The sequence below is a fragment of the Acomys russatus genome, chromosome 32 (assembly GCF_903995435.1).
Source record: "Acomys russatus chromosome 32, mAcoRus1.1, whole genome shotgun sequence".
NCBI classification, from domain to species: Eukaryota; Metazoa; Chordata; class Mammalia; order Rodentia; family Muridae; genus Acomys; species Acomys russatus.
In genome coordinates this window covers 31,941,053-31,961,987 of record NC_067168.1, presented here as the reverse complement: position 1 = coordinate 31,961,987, position 20,935 = coordinate 31,941,053, and the positions used below count along the sequence as shown (strand labels likewise).

At 38.2% G+C, this 20,935-nt stretch overlaps 1 protein-coding gene across 5 annotated transcripts in view; it reads left to right on the top strand.

Annotated features, from left to right (window-relative positions):
* The window catches only part of Atp2c1 (ATPase secretory pathway Ca2+ transporting 1), a 118,172-nt gene that overhangs the window by 84,636 nt on the left and 12,601 nt on the right, over positions 1–20,935 (top strand). For all 5 annotated transcript variants that reach the window (XM_051140451.1, XM_051140453.1, XM_051140455.1 and 2 more), the window contains 8 exons: positions 1,410–1,534; positions 2,490–2,587; positions 4,032–4,127; positions 4,214–4,303; positions 6,705–6,809; positions 10,434–10,590; positions 13,685–13,855; positions 14,821–14,918. In XM_051140451.1, coding sequence (XP_050996408.1) covers positions 1,410–1,534; positions 2,490–2,587; positions 4,032–4,127; positions 4,214–4,303; positions 6,705–6,809; positions 10,434–10,590; positions 13,685–13,855; positions 14,821–14,918 — 940 coding nt within the window. The remainder of the gene's footprint in view (positions 1–1,409; positions 1,535–2,489; positions 2,588–4,031; positions 4,128–4,213; positions 4,304–6,704; positions 6,810–10,433; positions 10,591–13,684; positions 13,856–14,820; positions 14,919–20,935) is intronic.

Sequence of the window (20,935 nt, the reverse complement as noted above, 5' to 3'; positions counted from 1 at the left end):
TGTAGTAATAAATTATCAATATCTTATTATCCTTTAGGGTTTTTTGACCAGTATATCCCACTATCATAAAAGAACGTATAAAAGAAATTTTAGAGATGGCCTTTGTAGGTGGGCTTTTCTTAAAAAAAAAAAAAAATCACTTAATTTTGGGACATTCATTAAACAAAAGTGAGAATTCTGGAGTTTTGTACCATAATGGCAAAGAAGAAAATGGACAGATAGCTAAAGCAATTATCAGACAAAAGAGAATACAGAAAACCAGATAGAAACTCTTTGGGCTTTAAAATGGGTGAAGTTAACCATGTAATTGAAGTATAATGGCTGTAAACTCTTGAGGTGATGAGTGAGCGGTGTGTTTTTAAGGACTAAATGAAACTGACCCTTTCTCCCAGTTACTTCTGTAGCAAAAAATCCAATAAGAATTTAGACCGTTCCTTTTTGCTAAGACAATACATGATGGCTTCCTTTCATTTTGAATGATGCTCATTTCTGTTCACGTATACTACTTATATGTAAGTGGAGACAGCCTGATTGTACGGGTGATTAGAAAACAAATGTCATTCAGAAATGCGAAAATTACCACTGTAACTGATGTTTCAAAAGCTAAGAACAGAAATATTTCACAGTTATATAAAATATGACTGTCTTTCCCATCAAGTTGGGAGCCTCATTATTTTTGGAACTTTTTTTTTTTTTCCCCCTGATAATATAACTGCAGAAGTACCTGGCTGGGTAGCTCATGTCTGCTACCTAGCTGAGGCAGGAGGATCATGAATTTGCAGCTAGCCCAGGGTAGTAAGACCCTAGCATACAAAAAGTAAAAAGCAACCCCAAACCCCAAGACCATCAAAGAAGAACCAGGATTGTAAGAATCTGTTAGGAATGTTTGTTGAAATCTGTTTATGCTTGGGCAGTCCGCTGTACTAGAGTATGTAACCTACTTGAGTTATACAGACTGTCAAAACAAGGAACAGCTTTTGAGTAAGATTAAAGGAATTATAGCAAAGCTGTTCGTAATCTATTCTTCTGCATGTTACTTGTTTTAATTGACTTACGAGTGAATGATTGAACAGGCTTGTTGATGTGGATTATAAGCCGTGATGCGCGCTCTTTCTTGGTCTAGTAAGGGCTAGTGGAAGCCCAAGAGCAAAGGATTTCATTTCACCTTGCTCAAATGAGAGGTAGAAGGTAGTATGTGTGTTTAACCCTTCAGGGTGTTCAGTCTGCCAAGTATTTCTAAATGTTGCTTGTTTCAGCCTTTATAATCAGCCTCTTAAAAAAGAATGAGAAAGTAAATTGTGGCTACAGAAACAGCACAGAACGTTAATGTTAGGAAGCAGGAGTAGGAATTACTGTTGTGACAACATTAGTAAACTTAACTTTTCATACTGTGTATTTATTGCTTATAGTTTGGCTGTAGCCGCAATTCCTGAAGGTCTGCCTATTGTGGTCACAGTGACACTAGCCCTCGGTGTTATGAGAATGGTGAAGAAAAGGGCTATTGTGAAGAAACTGCCGATTGTTGAAACGCTGGGTAAGGGTGTGAAGAGCACTGAGCTAGAGAGTCACTGCACTTTACAGTTTCTGTTATTAATGTCATAGTGATGCTGGGCCTAAGCAGCGATGGGTGTGGTTTTAGTAATCAAAATAAGCAATTAAAAATTCATTTCTCAAGCAGAATCTTTATACATTATGGAGTATGTTAATACTTAGATCATGTTTTGGTTTTCATATTACAAATGAAGTCTTGGAGCAAATGTAATGAAATGTTTTTGCTTCTTTGTTTTTGTTTTTGACAGTTGATAATTACAGAGCTCAAAATTTCCTGCTTGGGTTGACTTTGTTTATAGTAAGAACAATGAGTACTTCCTAGTTACAATGATAGAAGGGTTTTAGTGTTAAAATATCACAGAACTTCTTTTAAAAACAGTTTGGAGCCGGACATTGTGGCCCATGCCTTTAATCCCAGCACTCAGGGAGGCAGGGGCGGGCAGATCTCTGTGAGTTTGAGGCCAGCCTAGTCTACAAAGCAAATCTATGCCAGCCAAGGCTACACAGAGAAACTCTGTCTCAAAAAACAAACAAACAGTTTAGCTATCCAAAAATGCTTTAAATTCAATATCTTGTTTGTAGTACCCTGGCTGAAGAAATTATGTGCGTTTATAAGTTAGACTCTTTCAAACTTCCTAGAAAATGTATTCTGAATGTCATTGGCCAAAACCAGTATGAAGCAGCTTTCTAGGAACTAAGAAAAATTAAACATCTAAAATTTGTTTCTGACTTCAGAACCTTTACCTTATGACAAAGCAAACATAATGTAAGAAATTATAATTACAATGACTTGTGAATTTAGAGGACTAGAATGCTGTTTCCAGGTGTTCTGTTCCTTTTTTTAGGTACCCTGTTTTTCCTATTGTGGTGACACCCAGTGATTTATTTTTAGGCTGTTGTAACGTGATTTGTGGTGACACCCAGTGATTTATTTTTAGGCTGTTGTAACGTGATTTGTTCAGATAAAACTGGAACACTGACGAAGAATGAAATGACCGTTACTCACATATTTACTTCAGATGGCCTGCATGCTGAGGTATTCAGTTTTATGTTTTAAAACATAGCCTTAAAAAATAACCCCAAACTTCCTTGTTAGTAGTAAACTTAGTGTGTAAAATGCTTAGCAATTCCAGTGTTTTATCTCCAAAATCTCTGCTTCAAATGTGATCTTATCACTCATTTCACGTTGTGTGTACAATTTAGAAGCTTGGATCCTTTGGCATTTAACTCACCCCTCCATCCACTCCTCACCAAGTCTGCCAGTGTGGACCTGGTGAGTTACCTGCTTGTCTTGTTTGTAGCCAGCTTCTCTAGGCCATGCTACACGTCTCACCTGGCCTTCTGAGGCGTCCTTTCCAATGGTCTTCTCTGTATTTATTTTGGTTCCCACACTCTCTGTACTTTGAAAGCCTTTTGTAGAGATGCAGTGAGCACATCACCCTAAGTTAATTCAGTGGTTCTCCGTTGTGCTGCGGATTCTCAACTGTGACTCTTAAGGTGCTGTGCAGCCTCTTACTTCCTTTTCTGGCCTTGGCTACCTTCCCATTGTCTATGGTACAGGAAACATACTAGCTTCATCATTCCTTCTGTGTGGTAGAATTTCCCCTCTTTATCTTTGGCTTCCATTCTACCCATCCCCTTCAAGAAAGCCTTGCTGAACACTGAGAACTGGCCCTATGCTGACTGACCATTTGCTGCATTTTTTCTTTGCATTCCAGTTTTTATTCCAGCCCAAAATTTCTTTCCTCTTTCCTTTTAGATGGTGAGTTGTTAAGAGCAGGAGCTGTGTTAACCATCCCAGGGCTACCCATGTCATAGTAAACACTTGAATGAATCAATAAATGAATGTCTATATAAATTTAGATATTGACGATCTTTGTACTGTACTTCTTTCAGAAGCTGGCGGAAGGCTAGTTCTAGGCCCTCCTGGTCTTTGTGGACTCTCTGATTAGAATATTCTTAATAGTAGTTATGAAGGGCACAGAATTTTAAACTGTACAGATAATTCATCAAATAAAACAAGCATTAGAAAAATTGGCAGAAGGTTATACTTGGGTTTGTTTAGGTCTGTTTTACATAGTCCTTAAACTGAGATTATTGAGTCTTATTGAATTGATTATTGACTATTAAAGTGAGATTGTTGAATCTAGGTTGTTAGGTTTGATCAAGGATCCGTGATGCTGTTATGTGCTCCTCTTTCAGAAGGGTAGTTGGATGACCTATGCTTGCATATATGGCAAACAGGATATTAGTTTCTCTTCAGAGTCCATCATTTTATGTTAAGCATGAATGATTGCTCTTATTTTTTCTTCTAAATTTTATTATTTTCATTGTGATAGTTGTTTAGCTAGATTCTAGCCACTTGGGATACGTGGCACTTTTCTCATGATTTTAAGGATGGCCATGTGGTGTGCTGTCAGAGCAAGCTGCCATTAAGTTAAGTACTATTTGTGTTATTAATCTCACTTCATGTTCCTCAGGTTACCGGAGTTGGCTATAATCAGTTTGGTGAAGTAATTGTGGATGGTGATGTTGTTCATGGATTCTATAATCCAGCTGTTAGCAGAGTTGTTGAGGTAAAATTATATTGTCCAAAAAGTTAACTTGCTTAATGATGACAAGCCAGAGTGGGGAGCTTATAGTTCTAATGCATTTCTTTTAGGCGGGCTGTGTGTGCAATGATGCTGTGATTAGGGACAACACTCTGATGGGAAAGCCAACTGAGGGAGCCTTAACTGCCCTTGCGATGAAGGTATGTGCTGGTTATCTTTGGCTGTGGGATACGATCCTGCCCGCTGAGTGCAAGGCCTTTCAGAATCATCACTACTCTGTTTTTGGATATTCAGCAAGACTGTGGTCTTAACTGCATTGGAGAACAGTTAAGTATACAGAGCAGAACCACTTCAGTGTAACTTACTCCACACTGCAGGCTGTGGACTAGTGACCAATGATCGATATGTTTTTAATTTGAAAAGCTTTCTAAGTTTGTGTAGTTGCTGTTAAATACTTGCACATGAGCAAAAGATAATATTCTGATATACTTTTGTACCTTTACATCAGTAAAAGATGAAAATTCTCTAGTAACTTCATATACCAATCTTAATGCAGTAATAGGAAATCAGCTTTTCCCTTCCAATAGATATGTCCTTCCTTTTACCTATTTCCCAAAGTCAGTGCTATTAAAATCTGTGTTTGGGAGAGGATGTATTGCTCCGTATCACAACCTAAATTTGCATTGGTTTCAGTGAGAAACCTGTTAGTTACATAAGTAAAGCAACCTTTCCCACTTTTAAGAGTAGTTTGAGAAAACACTGAAATTTGAATAAAGCAGGATTCCTGGGAATCTCACATACAGTTGCAAGTTACTACAGCATTTAATTCAGAAGAAGATGATCACTCACTTGTTCATTTTAATGTGTGTAATAGAGATTAAACCCAGGACCTTCCATATGGCAGACAAGCACTCTAACTCTTAGATAAGCCACTGCCCAATAGTTTTAGACTATATCTGCTTTCCCTATACAAAAGTACAGCCCTCTATCATCTGTCCTTAAAAGTAAAAAACATGTACAGATTTTATAAGAATAAAAAAAAATTAGATATCAGTTATACCCTGTGTTTCTGTTTAACAGTTTACTAGCTGCTTCTTTTAGGCATTAATACTGACATCCCTGGAACAAAGAAAAGGCAGAGCAAGTTCAAAGCCGATGGCTTGACTTTAAAGGACAAGAAAGAGCTTAGTGAGCATAGCTAGGAAGGAGGTAGAATGAAAGCATGAAGGAATAAGTAGGTATGGAGCAAATGCGTCAAGACTAATCCTTTGGCTAATGTGGAAGGAGTGAAAGATGTTTGGAAAAGAGGGAAATGGTTAAATAGATGGTAGTTGGTGGGTATATGAATGCCAAGAGAATCTGAACATATTTCTGAAGAAAATAGCATGGACTTCTTAATAGTTCTAAAATACATTTGAATATTTGGAATAAGAGACAAAGGAATCAAAGAAGTGGGAGTGAGAACCAACCACTATATGACATTAGTAGTTAGGATTTATAGAGTGATGAGTATTGTATTACAAAGCTTCCTAGGACCTAGGGAGAAACACAGCAGTCTCTCTCTCCTTCCCTCTCTCGTGGTGTGCGCGCACACACACAGGTACATACATGCCTGCGCATGTGTGCCCACATACACACACATGTGCACACACACATGCACACATGTACAGTATACTCAACTGAGATAGGAAACCCATGACAGACCAAACCATAGACACTATTAAAGTCCGACTTGGTGAACCAATGAGTTCTATTGGAGTTACTTACAGTTGCAGAAGTGACCTAAAGACAGCTGCATCACCAAGGTCCACCCCCCGGTGTGCATGGCAGAGCTCAAAAGCTGGGAAATCTGGAGCATCCTGCATAGCCTGGAGCCACTTGAACAGGCTGGAGAGTGTTCTTTCCAAGTGACTCTGATTTAAAACTGTTCTAGGTAGCTCAGTTGGTTTCTGCTTCTTCTAGGCAACTAACTGGTCTCAGTTGTCTTTGTAGTTGAGCTTGTCTGAAAGCAGCTTTCAGCTGTCTTTATTGCTTAGTCTTGGAGGGAGGGGCATAGTCAATCTGGTCAATTTCAGGGACTTCCTGAAGTTCTTTTGGTTTGTTTACTTTCTCTGCAAGATGGAATGTTTCAATCTGATAAACACTTTCACAATAGTGTACTAAAGTCTTGGGATAAAGGTGATAGCAACAGACAAGAAACATCACAGTTGCTAATAAGTGAAGAGTTAAATATGAAACTTTTCTTGATTTAAAAAAAGTTCATCTTTAATATTTATTGGTTACACGTTTATTTATTATTATGTTATTTTCTTCCAGAATTTGAACTGCTGGAGAGATTAATACAGTTTATGTGAAGGCTTGGTGTACATATAATCTAGTATTCTGTCTGTATAGCAGCCAGGCTTTCATGTTGAAATTAAATGCTGCTCTTCAGGGAAATGCAATCTATAGATAGAACATTACTATTCTTTCATCAATACTTGGGAGAGGATCCATTTATGTTAACTCAACGTGTTTCAGTTGTGATTTGCATTGCTTGTTAAAGGTAAAAACAAACACATGTTGGTTAGAATTAATTTTATTTTTGTTTTGGTCTGACAGATGGGACTTGATGGACTGCAACAAGACTACATCAGAAAAACTGAATACCCTTTTAGTTCTGAGCAAAAGTGGATGGCTGTTAAGTGTGTACACCGAACACAACAGGTATTGCTCTCTTTAAAAATGTTTGTACAAAATTCTAGCATTTGGGAGGCTGAAGTAGGATTGCTGAAAGTTTGAGGTCAGCTGCATAGTATGTTCCAGGCTAGCCTGGGCTATAGGGTGAGTCTCTATCTCATACCCACTTCAAAACAATAAAAGAGCACATCCAATTCAGCTTAGGTGACAACTTAATTTTTTAATCTACCATTAGATCCCTCAAATTGCTGTATGTAATAGGTCCTGTTGCCTTAGAGCAGTGGTTCTTAGTCTTTGAATTGTGACCCATTTGGAGGTTGCATATTAGATATCCTGCATATTAGATATTTATATTATGATTCATAGCAGTTGCAAAATTACAGTTATGAAGAAGCAATGAAAATGATTTTATTTTTAGGGGTTACCACAGCATGAGGAGCTATATTAAAGGGTTGCAGGGTTAGGGAGGTTGAGAACCACTGGTTAAGAGCATAACAATCAACAGTGTAGAGAGTGTCTTTATTATGACACTCTTCTTTATGGACTTTTTGAATTGAAATGTTTAGTTTGGGTTGTGAGCTGACAGCGTTAGTGAGTTATAACCTGATCTTAGATATTGACAACTTTTGACATCAGGTTTTCTTGATATGATTTTCTTCTCAATGAGAATTCTTTATAAGCTGCTGATTTTATCTTGTCAGACTGCTCTTTACTGAAGGAATGTCTTACCATAGAATAAGTAAGACCACACTAATTACAGGGTTATTCTCATTTTCCAACCAGAAGACTCCCTGGAAGATGAAAGCAACCAATGGAATTAACGGGCACAACTTAAGCACACAAATGACACTAAGTGGATCTAGAAGGGAGGCCAGCCTGAGAGATTGGTCAAACTTGCTAATTTAAAAATAACTAGAATGGCTCCCTAGTTTGCTTTTAGAGGTGTCTTTTGAATATGGCAGTATACTTATTTCCTTAATCTCCAGAATAAAAGATAAAAAGCCATAAGTACTTTTAAAGGCAGGTGTGAGACAGGCGAAGAATGAGAGGAAAGCTTGAGAGCCTTAAGTGAGGAACTGGTAGGAACCCTTCCTCTCCAAATGCCTTTTCTGCCTCTTTACTTAAAACTATTAGTATTTCTTTATAGGAGGTCTGAGCAGAGGATAGGAGTGGAGTGCTGGCAGGCTTAATGACAAAAGCTGACTGAGGGAAAGTCACCATAAAGAACAAGCCTCCAGGCCTCATTTTCACTGGTCTCTTTGAGTGTGTACAGTTGGTCCTGTCTTAGAATATTGGAGAGTTCTAGAAGGGCTCCCTGGTCTTTTCAGTAGCAAGGACAAAAGCTTTCCTACTCTTGGGCTTTCTCTGCTCCCTTGTAGCAGGTCAGCCATCTGACTAGTGTTACTAGTACCCAGGGAGCTGCTAGGTTCTTTAGCTGGGAGCCTAAATGGATAGGTAGGTTTTCTGGTGACTGGGGAAGTGTGTAATATAAAGACACAGACTGAAGTAGCATACAAAGGCTCAGAGCAAGTGAGCAAAGGTAGTGCCAGAGGCCGCAGGAGATTCCTGAAGACCATGAGAAGTAATGGCAAAATACTTAAGGACTCTGTCAGAAGCAGAGTAGAAAGTGAGAAGTAGCCAGTGGAGGAGATTAGGTAACGAAGCTCTGGAGATTGAGACACATGTAACAGTGAGAATAGCATAGAGAGGACAGGAAGTAAGATTGTGCTAGGCATGCTGCTCATGCCTTTAATCTCAGCATGCAGGCAGAGAGGCATGCGATCTCTTGTGTGTTCAAGGCCAGCTTGGTCTGTGTATATCAAGTTCCAGGACAGCCAAGAGCTAAATAGAGATGTCTATCTCTTAAAAAACAAAACAAAACAAAAACAACCAATCAACCAACCAACAACCAACCAACCAAACAACAACAACAACAACAACAACAACAAACCAGCCAGACAAAACAGAACAAATAAAAAGAAGAAATGAAATTTTGTCAGATAATGCTAGAAATATTTCCCGAACAGAAATCCCCAGCTGTTCAAAGCTGTGTTAAATGGGGATAGTGTAAGGGGATAAACATGTGGTCCATACTCACGAAAGGATGCACCCTTATAGGAGTGAAAAAGAGCATTTGTAAATCTTTTTGAGATGTTTGAAATAGGAGGCAATGCCATGTATAAGGTGAGAGAGTGACCACAAGAGGAGGCTTAGGGCTGATTGGGGCTCTTTGGTGCTTTGTGCTGCAACACTGGGCACGTGGGAGTCAGTGCAGCAAAGCCTCCACAGGAGGAGATCCTAGAAGTGTGGGAGTGCAAAGGTGGAGACTGTTGGCTATAGCAAGGGCATGGGATTAAGGGAGTTCCTGATTCATTAATGTAACAGCCCCAAACTTAGCCGTCTCAGGTTAGAAAGGGGAAGGAGAGGAAGAGTGAAGGGAAGGGAGAGAAGTGCTGCTCTTTTTATCCTGTGATCATTACCACATGGAGAGTTTAGGAAGTTGTCAATGAAGCTAAGTAAAAAGAAAAACAAATATTAACTTTTCAGATGACAAAACTTGAACAGAAAGAGAAGTATGACTTGATGGATCAGGTACAATGGCTATATAAGCATTCTCAACCTCTCACAAATTCATCCCTTGCTGATAATCCTGGTGGATGGAGGCTGAAAGTGAGCACACACTGCCACAGCCATGGGTAGATGAAGCAAACTGAAGTGGCTTAGTTTCCATGTGGAGATGACAGGGTTCTTGACATAGTCACAGGATGAAATAAGTCACATCTGACTTTTGGGTTAAGGGGTGCAGAGAGCCAGCATGGTAGAGAGCAACTGTACTCACTCTTGTTGTTGGCTCAGTAAGGAGGAATCAGTGCACATTCTGACAACATGTGCTTTATATTGTAGAGGTTAGAGAATGAACATAGATGCACCTGATCAAACTGACATTGCAGTGGACAGCATGTAAACTGTTAACTGAAGGAGACACAGTATAACTGTATTAAAAACTCAGGAATACAAGCCAAAGAAGACAGCTGAAGGAATTATAAATTGGTTTGCTTAGTGACAAGGGCCTAGAGTAAGAAGGACTGGTAGAGACTGCAGGTGGTCAGTAAAAGCCACTGGGGATTATTTTGTATTTGTTTTTCCCGTGCTTGGGATTGAACTGAGGGCCTTGTATGTGCTAGACTAATATTTCTACTATGATAAAGGGAAGAAGTCTGTTAGTTCTCTTAATCACAAGGGGGTTGTGAGCATAAAGAGCATCATAGGTAGGTAGATACATAGAAACATAGTCGTTAATTAAGAGCCTGAACCATTACCCTTGGACTGACTCTAGATCACTTTCATTTCCCTGCTGCATGGTGAAGAACCATGTCCCAGATCTCACAGTGCCCAACTCGAGGCTTAGTAAAGTGTTGCTTCTAGCATAAGGTATAGTAGGACAGATGTTTTTATAAAACATACAGCAAATCCCTACATGCGTTAATAATTTTTAAAGTGTAAGTACCACTCAAAGCATTGGGCTTGTTGAATAACTGTGCTAAGGATCATGAGAGATGATGCCTCTTTTTGGATTTGTGTAGGATATATATATATATATATATATATATATACAATTTGAATGTAAACTTGGTATGATTCTCTTTTTAGGACAGACCAGAGATTTGTTTTATGAAGGGTGCTTATGAACAGGTGATTAAGTATTGTACTACGTACAACAACAAAGGACAGACTCTGGCCCTTACCCAGCAGCAGAGGGATTTATACCAACAAGAGAAGGCACGGATGGGCTCAGCAGGACTCAGAGGTAAGGCTGTTTCAGCATAGTTCCTGTTCGGGGAGAAAAGGTCTTCTTTTAATTGTAGCTGAATCCCTACTTCACGCCTGAGCTGTCCAACTCTACTCCAGGTGTCAGAACTGTTGTGATTTCTGAGGTGGTGTGTTTTATAAGAGTTGGAGAACTGGCCCTCAAACGATGGAAAGTCAAGATGACAGTACAATGTGAACTCTTGGGTCTCTGTAGATCTACAGTACTCTCATGTAGTGTAGAGATTTATTTTAGATTTGTGTGTGTGTGTGTGTGTGTGTGTGTGTGTGTGTGTGTGTGAGAGAGAGAGAGAGAGAGAGAGAGAGAGAGAGAGAGAGAGAGAGAGAGAGAGTGTGTGTCAGTCTCACAGTGGATAATACATGAAAATTAATTCTACTACTACTGTGTTAAGTTCCAGGAATGAAATTCGGGTTGTCAGGGTCTGTAGGAAGTATCTTTATCTGCTGGGCCGTTTGGCTGAAGAATTGCTGAGTTTTTTTTGGTGTATGGGTAATAGTGTAGCATTGGGAGGTAAACTATAATTGTTAGAGGAAAACATTTGTTTCATAGAATTTAGGAAATAATGTGGTGTTTGTCTCTTAAGTCTTTTGTCCATCCTTTCTCTCCTTGTTATTACTATAATGGAGAAGTTAAAGTGTTAAATGTTAATGTGTATACATTAAAATATTAATTGATGTATGCTTATGCTTCATTTTACAAAGTTTGTTTCTTAAAAATGTTTGTGGTCCTACATTTTGAAATTTCAGCATATTTTAGTTCTTCCTGTGGTGGTTATGACCAGCTATCTGACAGGAAGAAACTTAACTGAGGAAGATTTTGATGCATAGTTGAAGAGTACTGTCCATCATGGTGGTGGGAGTGGCTTGTGGTAGAAATAGGTGAGGGAAGTTGTTACCTTATATATCAGGGCAATAGAGAGGGCCAGGATGGTGAGCTCTAACACTTAGCTTCTATCCTAAAGTGACCCACTTCCTCCAGGTAAGTCCCATATCCTGAAGCTTCTTCAACCTCACAAAATGTTGCCAGCTAGAGACCAGGTATTCAAACACAGGAGGGTATGGTAACTTTTGTATCAGAGGACTTCTGTCTACACATTCTTTATCGATTCGCCCTAAATAGGTCTTTATTAGTTCTAAAGAGTGCCTAAATACAGAAGAACGATCTCTGGGCTAGTGCCACCCTACGGAAAAATGATCTTACTTAGCATTAGCTAGCGTGCACATTGATACTCCTTGTATTGCCTTCTGCCTCTCTCCTAGCACCAGGGACTGCCAGGTAGCTCTTTCCATTCAGCGTGAAAGCCTTTGTGGGGTATACCTGCACACTTAAACAGAAGTGGTTTGTCTTCAACTTTGACTTTTCAATCCTCCATGTGTGTTTTCTGCCTAAATAAGAATAAGTACTGTTCTTTGGTCTCTTTTGGGACTTTGCAAGCTCCCTTTGAGACACTTAAGTTTAGTGTGCTTTTGCGGATACTTATTAGTAAGTGTTTGGTCTCATAATCTCCCTGCTGCAGATATGTTTGTAGAAAAATATTAATTCAGAACATGGCTGTTCTGGCAAGAGATCACATCCAAAGATCTTCTAGATCTGTGTGATCCGACTGGAATATAAACACACCTTTAATCCAGGAGACAGAGGCAAACAGGTCTGAGTTCAAGGGCAGCCTGGGATAGAGCAAGTATCAGGTAAAGAAAAGCGTAGGTCCAGTTGTGGTGGTGCATGCTTTTATTCCCAAACGAAGGTAAAGTTAGTTTGTAGAAGGAAGCACCCATGTTTGAAACTGATGCCTAATTTAGTGGTAGAAAAGGTGGTGAATCAGAGAAGATTTGATTGAATAGGATATGTCCAACTCTCAGGAGAAGAGAGAGGAAAGAGGAGCTATTTAAGAGGCAGTTTTTCAGAGAGAGAGAGAGAGAGAGAGAGAGAGAGAGAGAGAAGGCAGTTTTTACCAGGATGGTAATAGAGAGATAGGTTGCAGAGAGAGAACTCAGGTGAAGACAATGAGCCAGAAGATTAGAGCAGATTGCTGAGTTAATTTGAGGCCAGGCAGAGCAATTCAGACCTGAGAGAGAAGTTAGATTAAATAAGTCAGCTGGGAGAGGAGTTTGAGCCAGAACAGCTGAGTTGAACCAGCCAGCCCAGAGCTCAGAAAGAACAAGTAAGGGTGAGGTTATTAAGCAGTAAGCCTCAGAGGCTGAAAATGTGCTAGGCCTAGGTTAGATGGTATGGAGGCTATAAGCTTCCAGGACTAGGCCTAGGCCAGCAGAAGGAGGCAGTAAGCCTCTGAGACAATTGAGCAAGGAGAATAAAAGTTACTTTTACATATGTCCTTTTGATTTATCATGGTAGTGACTAGAAGTTACAGAATTCTCAGTAAGCTGAGTGATACCTGGAAAATGAGCATAACTTTCTCTTTAATCTTGTTGCTTAATGATGACAGGAAACTAAACATAATGATAAGATAGATAAGAGCTCCTGGACAGCTAAAATTATGAGCAAGAGATGCTTGTTAATGTTTGGAGGCAGTGAAAACAGACTTTGTTGGTATTAATGACCTTAAGAACACTTTATAAATGAACTTTTCTTTTTAGTGTTTAGCATATATAAAATTGTGTATATACAGGCTGTGTACAATTAATAAAGCCTTCTCAGATGAAGATATATTAGAAGCTACCTTCAAAGGGGCCTGTTTGCTTAAATTTGAGTTTTAATTGAGGAAATCTTACTTTCCCCTATATAATGAATGATATTTTCTAAGGATGTTGTAGTTTCTTTGGATGGTGGCTGTATGTGTTTGCTATGAAAGAATGTTCTTAATTCTTTCTCATTTGTCTTCTCTGCTTAATATTCTTTGGTTTTATTTCTTTTAATTTTTAATAGCCTAAAAGCAACCTACAGAATTATTGAACTACAATGTGTTGGTATGTGATAAGTTTGAATTGTAAATAATACGCAGTAACTACAGATGACATATGCCTTATGTGTTTTTTTTTTTTTTTTTTTTTTGTCAGCTAAATTTAATGCTTTCACAACCAGTATTTTCCAGTTTTGTATTTTATTATTTCCTAAGTTCTTGCCCTGGCTTCTGGTCCGGAACTGGGACAGCTGACCTTCCTTGGCCTGGTCGGAATCATTGATCCTCCTAGAACTGGTGTCAAAGAAGCTGTCACAACCCTCATTGCCTCAGGAGTCTCCATCAAAATGATCACTGGAGACTCACAGGAGACTGCAATTGCCATCGGTATAGCTGAGCTGCTGCATTTTGATTTCAAAAAATTTCATAAAACACTGCAGTGCCTAGTTTTATAAACATTAGCTAGGAAATAACGTTTGTATACTATTGAGTTTATATAGCAACTTACTCGTTTTTGCTCAAACTTATCAAAGATTGTAGATAAACTGAATTTTGATTAAAGAATATTGAAAACTAACTCATTATGAAATCATTTGTGTATTCAGAGGGGTAGTTGACTTTATGCTTTATAATTCACTTGCTGACAGGTGTGAACACAGCTCAGGGAGGTGAAAGGAAGAATAAATTGAGGATATATATTCTTTCAACTTAAGTGTAACTTTCAAAGCAGACTTGAACACAAATACTAAGAGGATAGCGTGTTTTCTACTTTTTGTTTCTCATCACATGGTTTGAAAGTTAGAGTTACCTTCAGAAATGTCAGGTGGGGAGAAGCATAGTGCCAATTTTTTGGAGCCTGTAAAGTTTAAATTTAACATTTGCTAGGCTTCGTTAATTCTGATTTTATTAATTTGTGATGGGTCTGGGCTAAAATGTTTAAATTTAGTTGCCTTAAGGGTCACTAGAATCATGATGTTGGGAGAATGATTTTTCAACCTGTGCTTTCATTTATATGCATCTACATGATTGCATGCAACTCAATCTGCCACCAGTTTTTGCTTTAGTACATTCTGATTGCTATTAGAATTGAGCTGCTGAGCAGAAATTGATTAGTCTAGTTTTAGTTTTTAGGGTTTGCTGACTTAGGGACAATTCTTTACTGTTAATTTTAAACAAAACCGAAATACTCAAGCAGAAAACTTCAGACTGCTATGAATTTCAGATAGCTTTGTCTTACCAGTTGTATGATCCCTTGACAGTTTTTAAAGAAAAACACTAAATAATCCTAGTTTTACTAACTCTTCAAGCAAAGAAATGTGGTTAGTTATATACTTTTTCTCCTTTTACTTTAGCTAGCCGCCTGGGATTGTATTCTAAAATGTCTCAGTCTGTGTCTGGAGAAGAGGTGGATGCTATGGAGATCCAGCAGCTTTCACAGATAGTGCCAAAGGTAGGCCTGCACTGCTGCCACTGAGAGCCCAGGCACCAGCCATCATGGGTGTTACAGCAAAGCTGCCCACTTGCAAATGAGAAATGCTCACCAGTTTTGCTTCTCCAAATTCTGAAGTGACGTTTCTTTGAAATAAACCATATTGTTATCATTACCTCTGGTAAAAACTGAATCTCCTCCGAGGAAAGACTGTGGTAACTCAGGGCTTGTATGTATAAATTAGAAGACGGAGAGAAGACAGTTTAGTTGACACTACTTACACTTTAGTTGCTTTTATTTTTGCTTGAGTTTGTTTATTTTTTTTAAGAGATCGAGGTGTTGTTTACAGATGGTAAAACACACTTATTCTTGAGTACAGTTCTGAGCGTGGACAGATTCCTACATTACTTACAGACATTGTCACAAACAGGACACAGAACAGTTTCCTATCCCTTAATTCTTTCATGACCTCTTACATTCAGCTGCTCCCCTAGGTCTAGAGCTTGGCACAGTGATTCATTTTCTGTTCCTGTACTTCATTGAATTCTGTTAGAATAAGGCCATTTAGTATGAGACTTTTGATTTTGATTCCTGAGTCTTTGACACATAACACATTGGAGATGTCCCTTCACTGTGTTGCTGTGTGTCTTAGTGCGCTGCCCACCCCCAGTTGCTGAGCAGTGTTTGAGTGTATGGTTGCGCTGTATCTCTTCAGTCCAAGGACAGCTGGGTTGTTTCAGTGATTGCTGATAGTGAGTAAAGCTGTGTTTATCAGTTTCTTTGTGAAAGTCAGTTTTCCTCACATGTAAATACCTGAGTAATTTCTGGGTCATATGGCTGCTGTGTTCTTAACTTTGTAAGATACTCCGCATTGAGTGACAGTGTGGCACCACTGTGAGCTTCTCTTTGCAGTGTGGGACTGTTCTGTTGTTCTTTAGTGATAGCACCTATGGAGTGGTCACTTCCCTCACTGCCTTCTCACGGTGTATAGGAATGCTTCACTGTGATTTTCATTTGCATTTCCCTTAAAACCTTTCCATTTCAATTTTTTTAAATGTACTTGTTTGCCATATTATGGCCTTTATTTACCTGGTCTGAATAGTTTTAAAAATTACATTGCTTTCTTTTTTAATTCTGAGATTTAAAAAAAAATTGTAGCCCTTTTCAGCTTTTTTCTGGGGTGGCTGCAGAGAAATATTAATTTGATAAAGTCTGGCTTATCAGTCTTTACTTCATGGGTCAGTCATCCTTCTGATTTCTTATTTAAGAGATTTGTCCACAGTAGGATTACAGAGGGTTTTCTCTTAGGTTTATAGCTTTAGGGCTTTTTATTTTGGCCAGCATTCATTTAGAATTTTAATTATATATATTGCAGTGGTCAGAATTTGTTTTGTTATGCATGGTATTTCATTGTTCCAGCACCATCTGTTGAAAGGCTGATTGTTTGGCATTGGAATGCTTTTTAATCTTTGATTCTAATGCTTTTGTAGCAGATTATAAGAAAAAAACATTCCAGTTTTGAATAGCATAGTGACTTCTTTAAAGCCACATTTTCTTATATGAAGTTATTTTCACTATCTGATTTTGCTTAATGGAGGCCTTATTGAACCTGGCTGAGCAGCATTATGTTTTCCGTGTTGTTATTTGTGTGCATGTGTCCTTCAAGTAAGTACTATATGGAATTTATTTGGTTAGCTGTTTTTTGTTTGTTTTTCTACATAGGGTTTCTCTGTGTAGCCTTGGCTGTTCTAGACTCACTTTGTAGACCAGGGTGGCTTCTAACTCAGTGATTCTCCTGCCTCTGCCTCCCTGAGTGCTGGGATTAAAGGCGTGTGCTACTATGCCTGACCCACTAGCTGTTTTAGCCATATGTTGCCAGTAATAATAAAATGTATTGCTTCTTTTACTTCGGTTTATACTTAAAAGCTGCCTTTTCAGGATACAGAATTTCCTTAAATTATATCAACATCTTAACTTACGGGTGTGTGTGTGTGTGTGTGTGTATGTGTAATATATATATATATATTTTTTACTATGTGTATGTGCTTGTAATATATATTTTAATAACTTTTATTAGAAAAAATTTCAATAATAGCATATGCTTATTGTAGAAAAATTAAACAGCAAGTTACTATTCAAATTATCAATAACCTAATAGAGGCACTCAACATATACTAAGTTATATAACACTAGTATAATAAGTTAACCAGTGTGAATTTTAAAATACATATTTTAGCAAAAACATAGTTTGTACTTTATATATTTACAAGCGTAATACTCATTTTATGTAACTTCATCATTTTGAAAACGAGATACTACTTGAAAATATGCCTTTAATACTGTATTTTGTGTGGCTGTCTACTGTGCATGAGTAAATGAACACCTGGTATAGATGTGTTTATATAACCACTTTTTTAGTGAAGTCTTAGTTTTTACTTTATGTAGTTTATGAAGTTTTACTGTGAATATTTTAATGGTAATGAAACAATCAGGAGTGTACATATTACACATATTTATAGTCACTTTATAGAGGATGGATTACTCCACTTAGAAAATTTTTAGCAATTAATGGACTCTTTAGCACAAGCTTTGATTCTTCTGAATAAGTGAGGAAATTATACCTACCCCAGCTCTACTACTTCTAGGGGTTTTGACAAATGGGTATTTACTTTGCCCACCATTAGTGTTATATAGAACTATCCTGTTGCTTTAAGAGATCCTTGCTGTTTCCCTTACTTGTTCTTTATATTTTAAGAGTGTAATGGGGTTGAAATTACATCATAAATAGCCTTTCCAGGCTGGCTCTTTGGACTAAGCATTGCCATGCCCTTTTCTGACTCAGTAACTTGCTTAACTATGATTTTTACTTGAATATATGACTGTGGCACTTGGTTTTGAAGGGCATCTTGGTTATTTCCATTTTGGGCAATAGTAAAGTTTGATGTCTCAGAGCCAGTGAGAGTGGGATGGCATTGCTACTGGAGCCCAAGTCTGTAACTTAAAAATTCATCTTGTGTTACTTGTAGTTCTGAACATTACTGTACATGCAACTTGCAGATAGAATTACTTTTGTAGACCAAATTCCTGCATCTGAAATAATCTGACCAAGGTTCAGTGCATGGGGAAGGTTCTTAAAACTTCCTGCTGAACTGTCTTCTGACAAGATTTCAGTTTGTATTTTCACACTCCGTACTTAATGCAGCAGTGTTGAGTCCTTGGACACCTGGCTGCACTTTCTCTATCTCTGAGTATATAGATGAAGTGGGGTGCTTCTATCAGAAATGCACTGTTTACTCACCTGAAATTCAAGAACTTCGAGTGTTATCAAGCCCTAGTCATTCATGAATGTTCTTTCAGAGCGTCCAGGGCAGCATATACATTTTCTTTGTTTGAGATTAAGGGATGGGGGTAGGGTGGGGCTGGGGGCGGTCTTAACATATTTGAATGGGAGCTTGTGTATTGTGTTACCTTATAGTTTATGAAATCAACCCTATATTGGCCTCTGCAGCAGTATGGGGTAGGGATGCATTACTAAGTGATTATAAAATCTATAGTCACTTAAACATTTCCCCACTAGACCTTTGTTCAGCCTTTTTCCTGGGCTTCCAGCTTTGGATTTGCTTTTTTTCCAGTTCCCCCTGGTTCTTTGACAAAATGCTAATACATTCTGGAAACAAGCTTAAAAGATACTTAGAGAAGGAAGAAGCAAATTCTGAATTATATCATTAGCCTGGACAGATGACGTCATCTTTCTTTCCCAAGTAGAGTGTGGGTGTGTTGATTATGGCAGATACCCTGGCACTGTTCTAAAGAGACAAATAAAATCAAGTCCAAGCCTTGAAGTTAGCTTATTGACCTAGTTAAATAGAGAGGAATTGTATAATAGCATGGCCTTCTTACAGGCTTTTTATGTGTTTTAAATGAGTCTGTGCTTTAAACACTAATGGATCTCTCCCACTCCACCCCCGACCCCAGACAGGATTTCTCTGTGTAACAGCCCTTGCTGTCCTGGAACTCTCTTTGTAGACCAGGCTAGCCTTGAACTCAGAGATCCACCTGTGTCTGCCTCCCTGAGTGTGTCACCATGCCAGACTCATTAATGGATTTTTTAATGAGCAGGACTGTTCTTCCTTCCACTTTGCCCCCACCCTTCGTCTTGTATTCATGTAAACCTTTGACAGCCAGCAGGTTTTATTTCACCTGCTTTTGTTTCTGATTAATTTGCAGAACCTTTTTCTTACTTTATAGATAAGAGTTTTAAATTACCAGTCTACTAGTTTTCCTATATCTTAATATCGTATAATTCTGTTTGCCATTTCAGTATTTCATCTTCATAATTCTGTGGAATACATTCCAAATCTTTTAATGTCTACATGTGCATTTATTTATTTATTTACCTAGAATAATGAGGAATGTGGAAGATGAGTTTTGGCTGCTTGTAAAGCATACGTGGGGCTTGTCATCATTCTCTGTTGGAGAGAATGTGTCCTGCCGTTCATAGGTAGGGCAGGGTCTCCTTATTCATTCTTTGTTTTCTCTGTTTCATATTCGTACATCCGTTTCTTTACTCAGTCTGTTAATGAATCCTCATATTCCTGGTTTGTGTATTGCTTCACTTTCTGGAGGTTATACATTTTTTAAAAGAAATCACCTACAATTTATCTACTACATGAGTAGGAAGTCTTCCATGAGCTTTGAGGACCTTTGACTGGTTATTCTAATCGCCCTAACCTCTTTCTTCACTAACCTTTGCTTTAAAGCTTTTCTGTTTTCTTCCTAACTTCCTTTCCCCATCATACCTCGTCAGTTTATGTCAGTCTAAACAGCTGTGGACGCCGATCACTAATGTGATTCCCAGCGCAATGCTAACAGGGAAGAGTGAAATGCCCTTGCAGAGCCCTTCTGAGAATATGTAGGCCATTTGTGGATAATTTCTTGGTGTTTCTCCCATCCCCAATATTTCCCTGTATTCTCTTCTTTTGTAATGTAGCTTTGCATTATCCTGTCCTCCTGTTGCCTCACTTTTTACTTCCAAACCACAGTGGTCGTACTTGGTCTTTAATCACTGTTACTCCCCTTTGATAGACAAACATACAATAAAATTCAAAAGATTATCAGTGTGTTATCTCTAAGTTTGATTTCAATTGCAAGTAGTAGAGATACACTTTACTTTCTAGTCATTTCTTAGTATAGGATATAGTTTCTTTAGACCTTAATTTTACATTTACCAAATTTTGTTGTTTTTACTGAGCAGTATGAACTTATTTGGGTGCTTTAAGAACCCATTTTACTTTGTGTGGTGATACGTACTACATATAAAAGACCAAGTAATCGTTGACATTATGGGTTGTGATTGATCTGCTTGGTCTGAAAGTGGCTGCTTCTATTTTTGAGATGAAATCAGAAGCATATTAAAACCTTATAATTAACAGATGTATTTATTGCATATTAATAAATGTGCCTGCCTGTAAAGGAATGCATCTTCAGTCAAACAGTACCAGGCTTTTCATTTTTGGTAACCTAGAATAGTTACAGAGAAGTGTTTTGCCAGTGTTGAAAATAAATTATGTGGAACAAAGGCACAGTGTAGCACATTAGTACTCACCATCAGTCTTTATTTGAATATATTGTACATTCTACGGCTTTTGCCAAACATTTACATGGCATTTCAGTGCAGCATATACTTCATCATTGATTTCTGAATAATTGGACTTTTACATATGTTGTTACAAGTATGCTTTGAGTATATATGTGGCTTAGTGTTTGTTTGTTTTTTTTAAATACATTTAAATGTTACAGGGAGCCCACTAGGGATGACCACTCAGACACAGTTTATAGCCAGTTGGAAGTCTTTATTCCAGTTGGCTAGGACTGTACTGTACTCAGGCATTCACTACTTCAGTGTAGCAGCAAGTGTTTAAGGTAGGGATATGTGGTGTGTGTGTGTGTGTGTGTTTGTGTGTGTGTGTGTGTGTGTATAAAATTTATTCATATTACATCTCAGTTGTTATCCCATCCCTTGTATCCTTCCTCCCTTC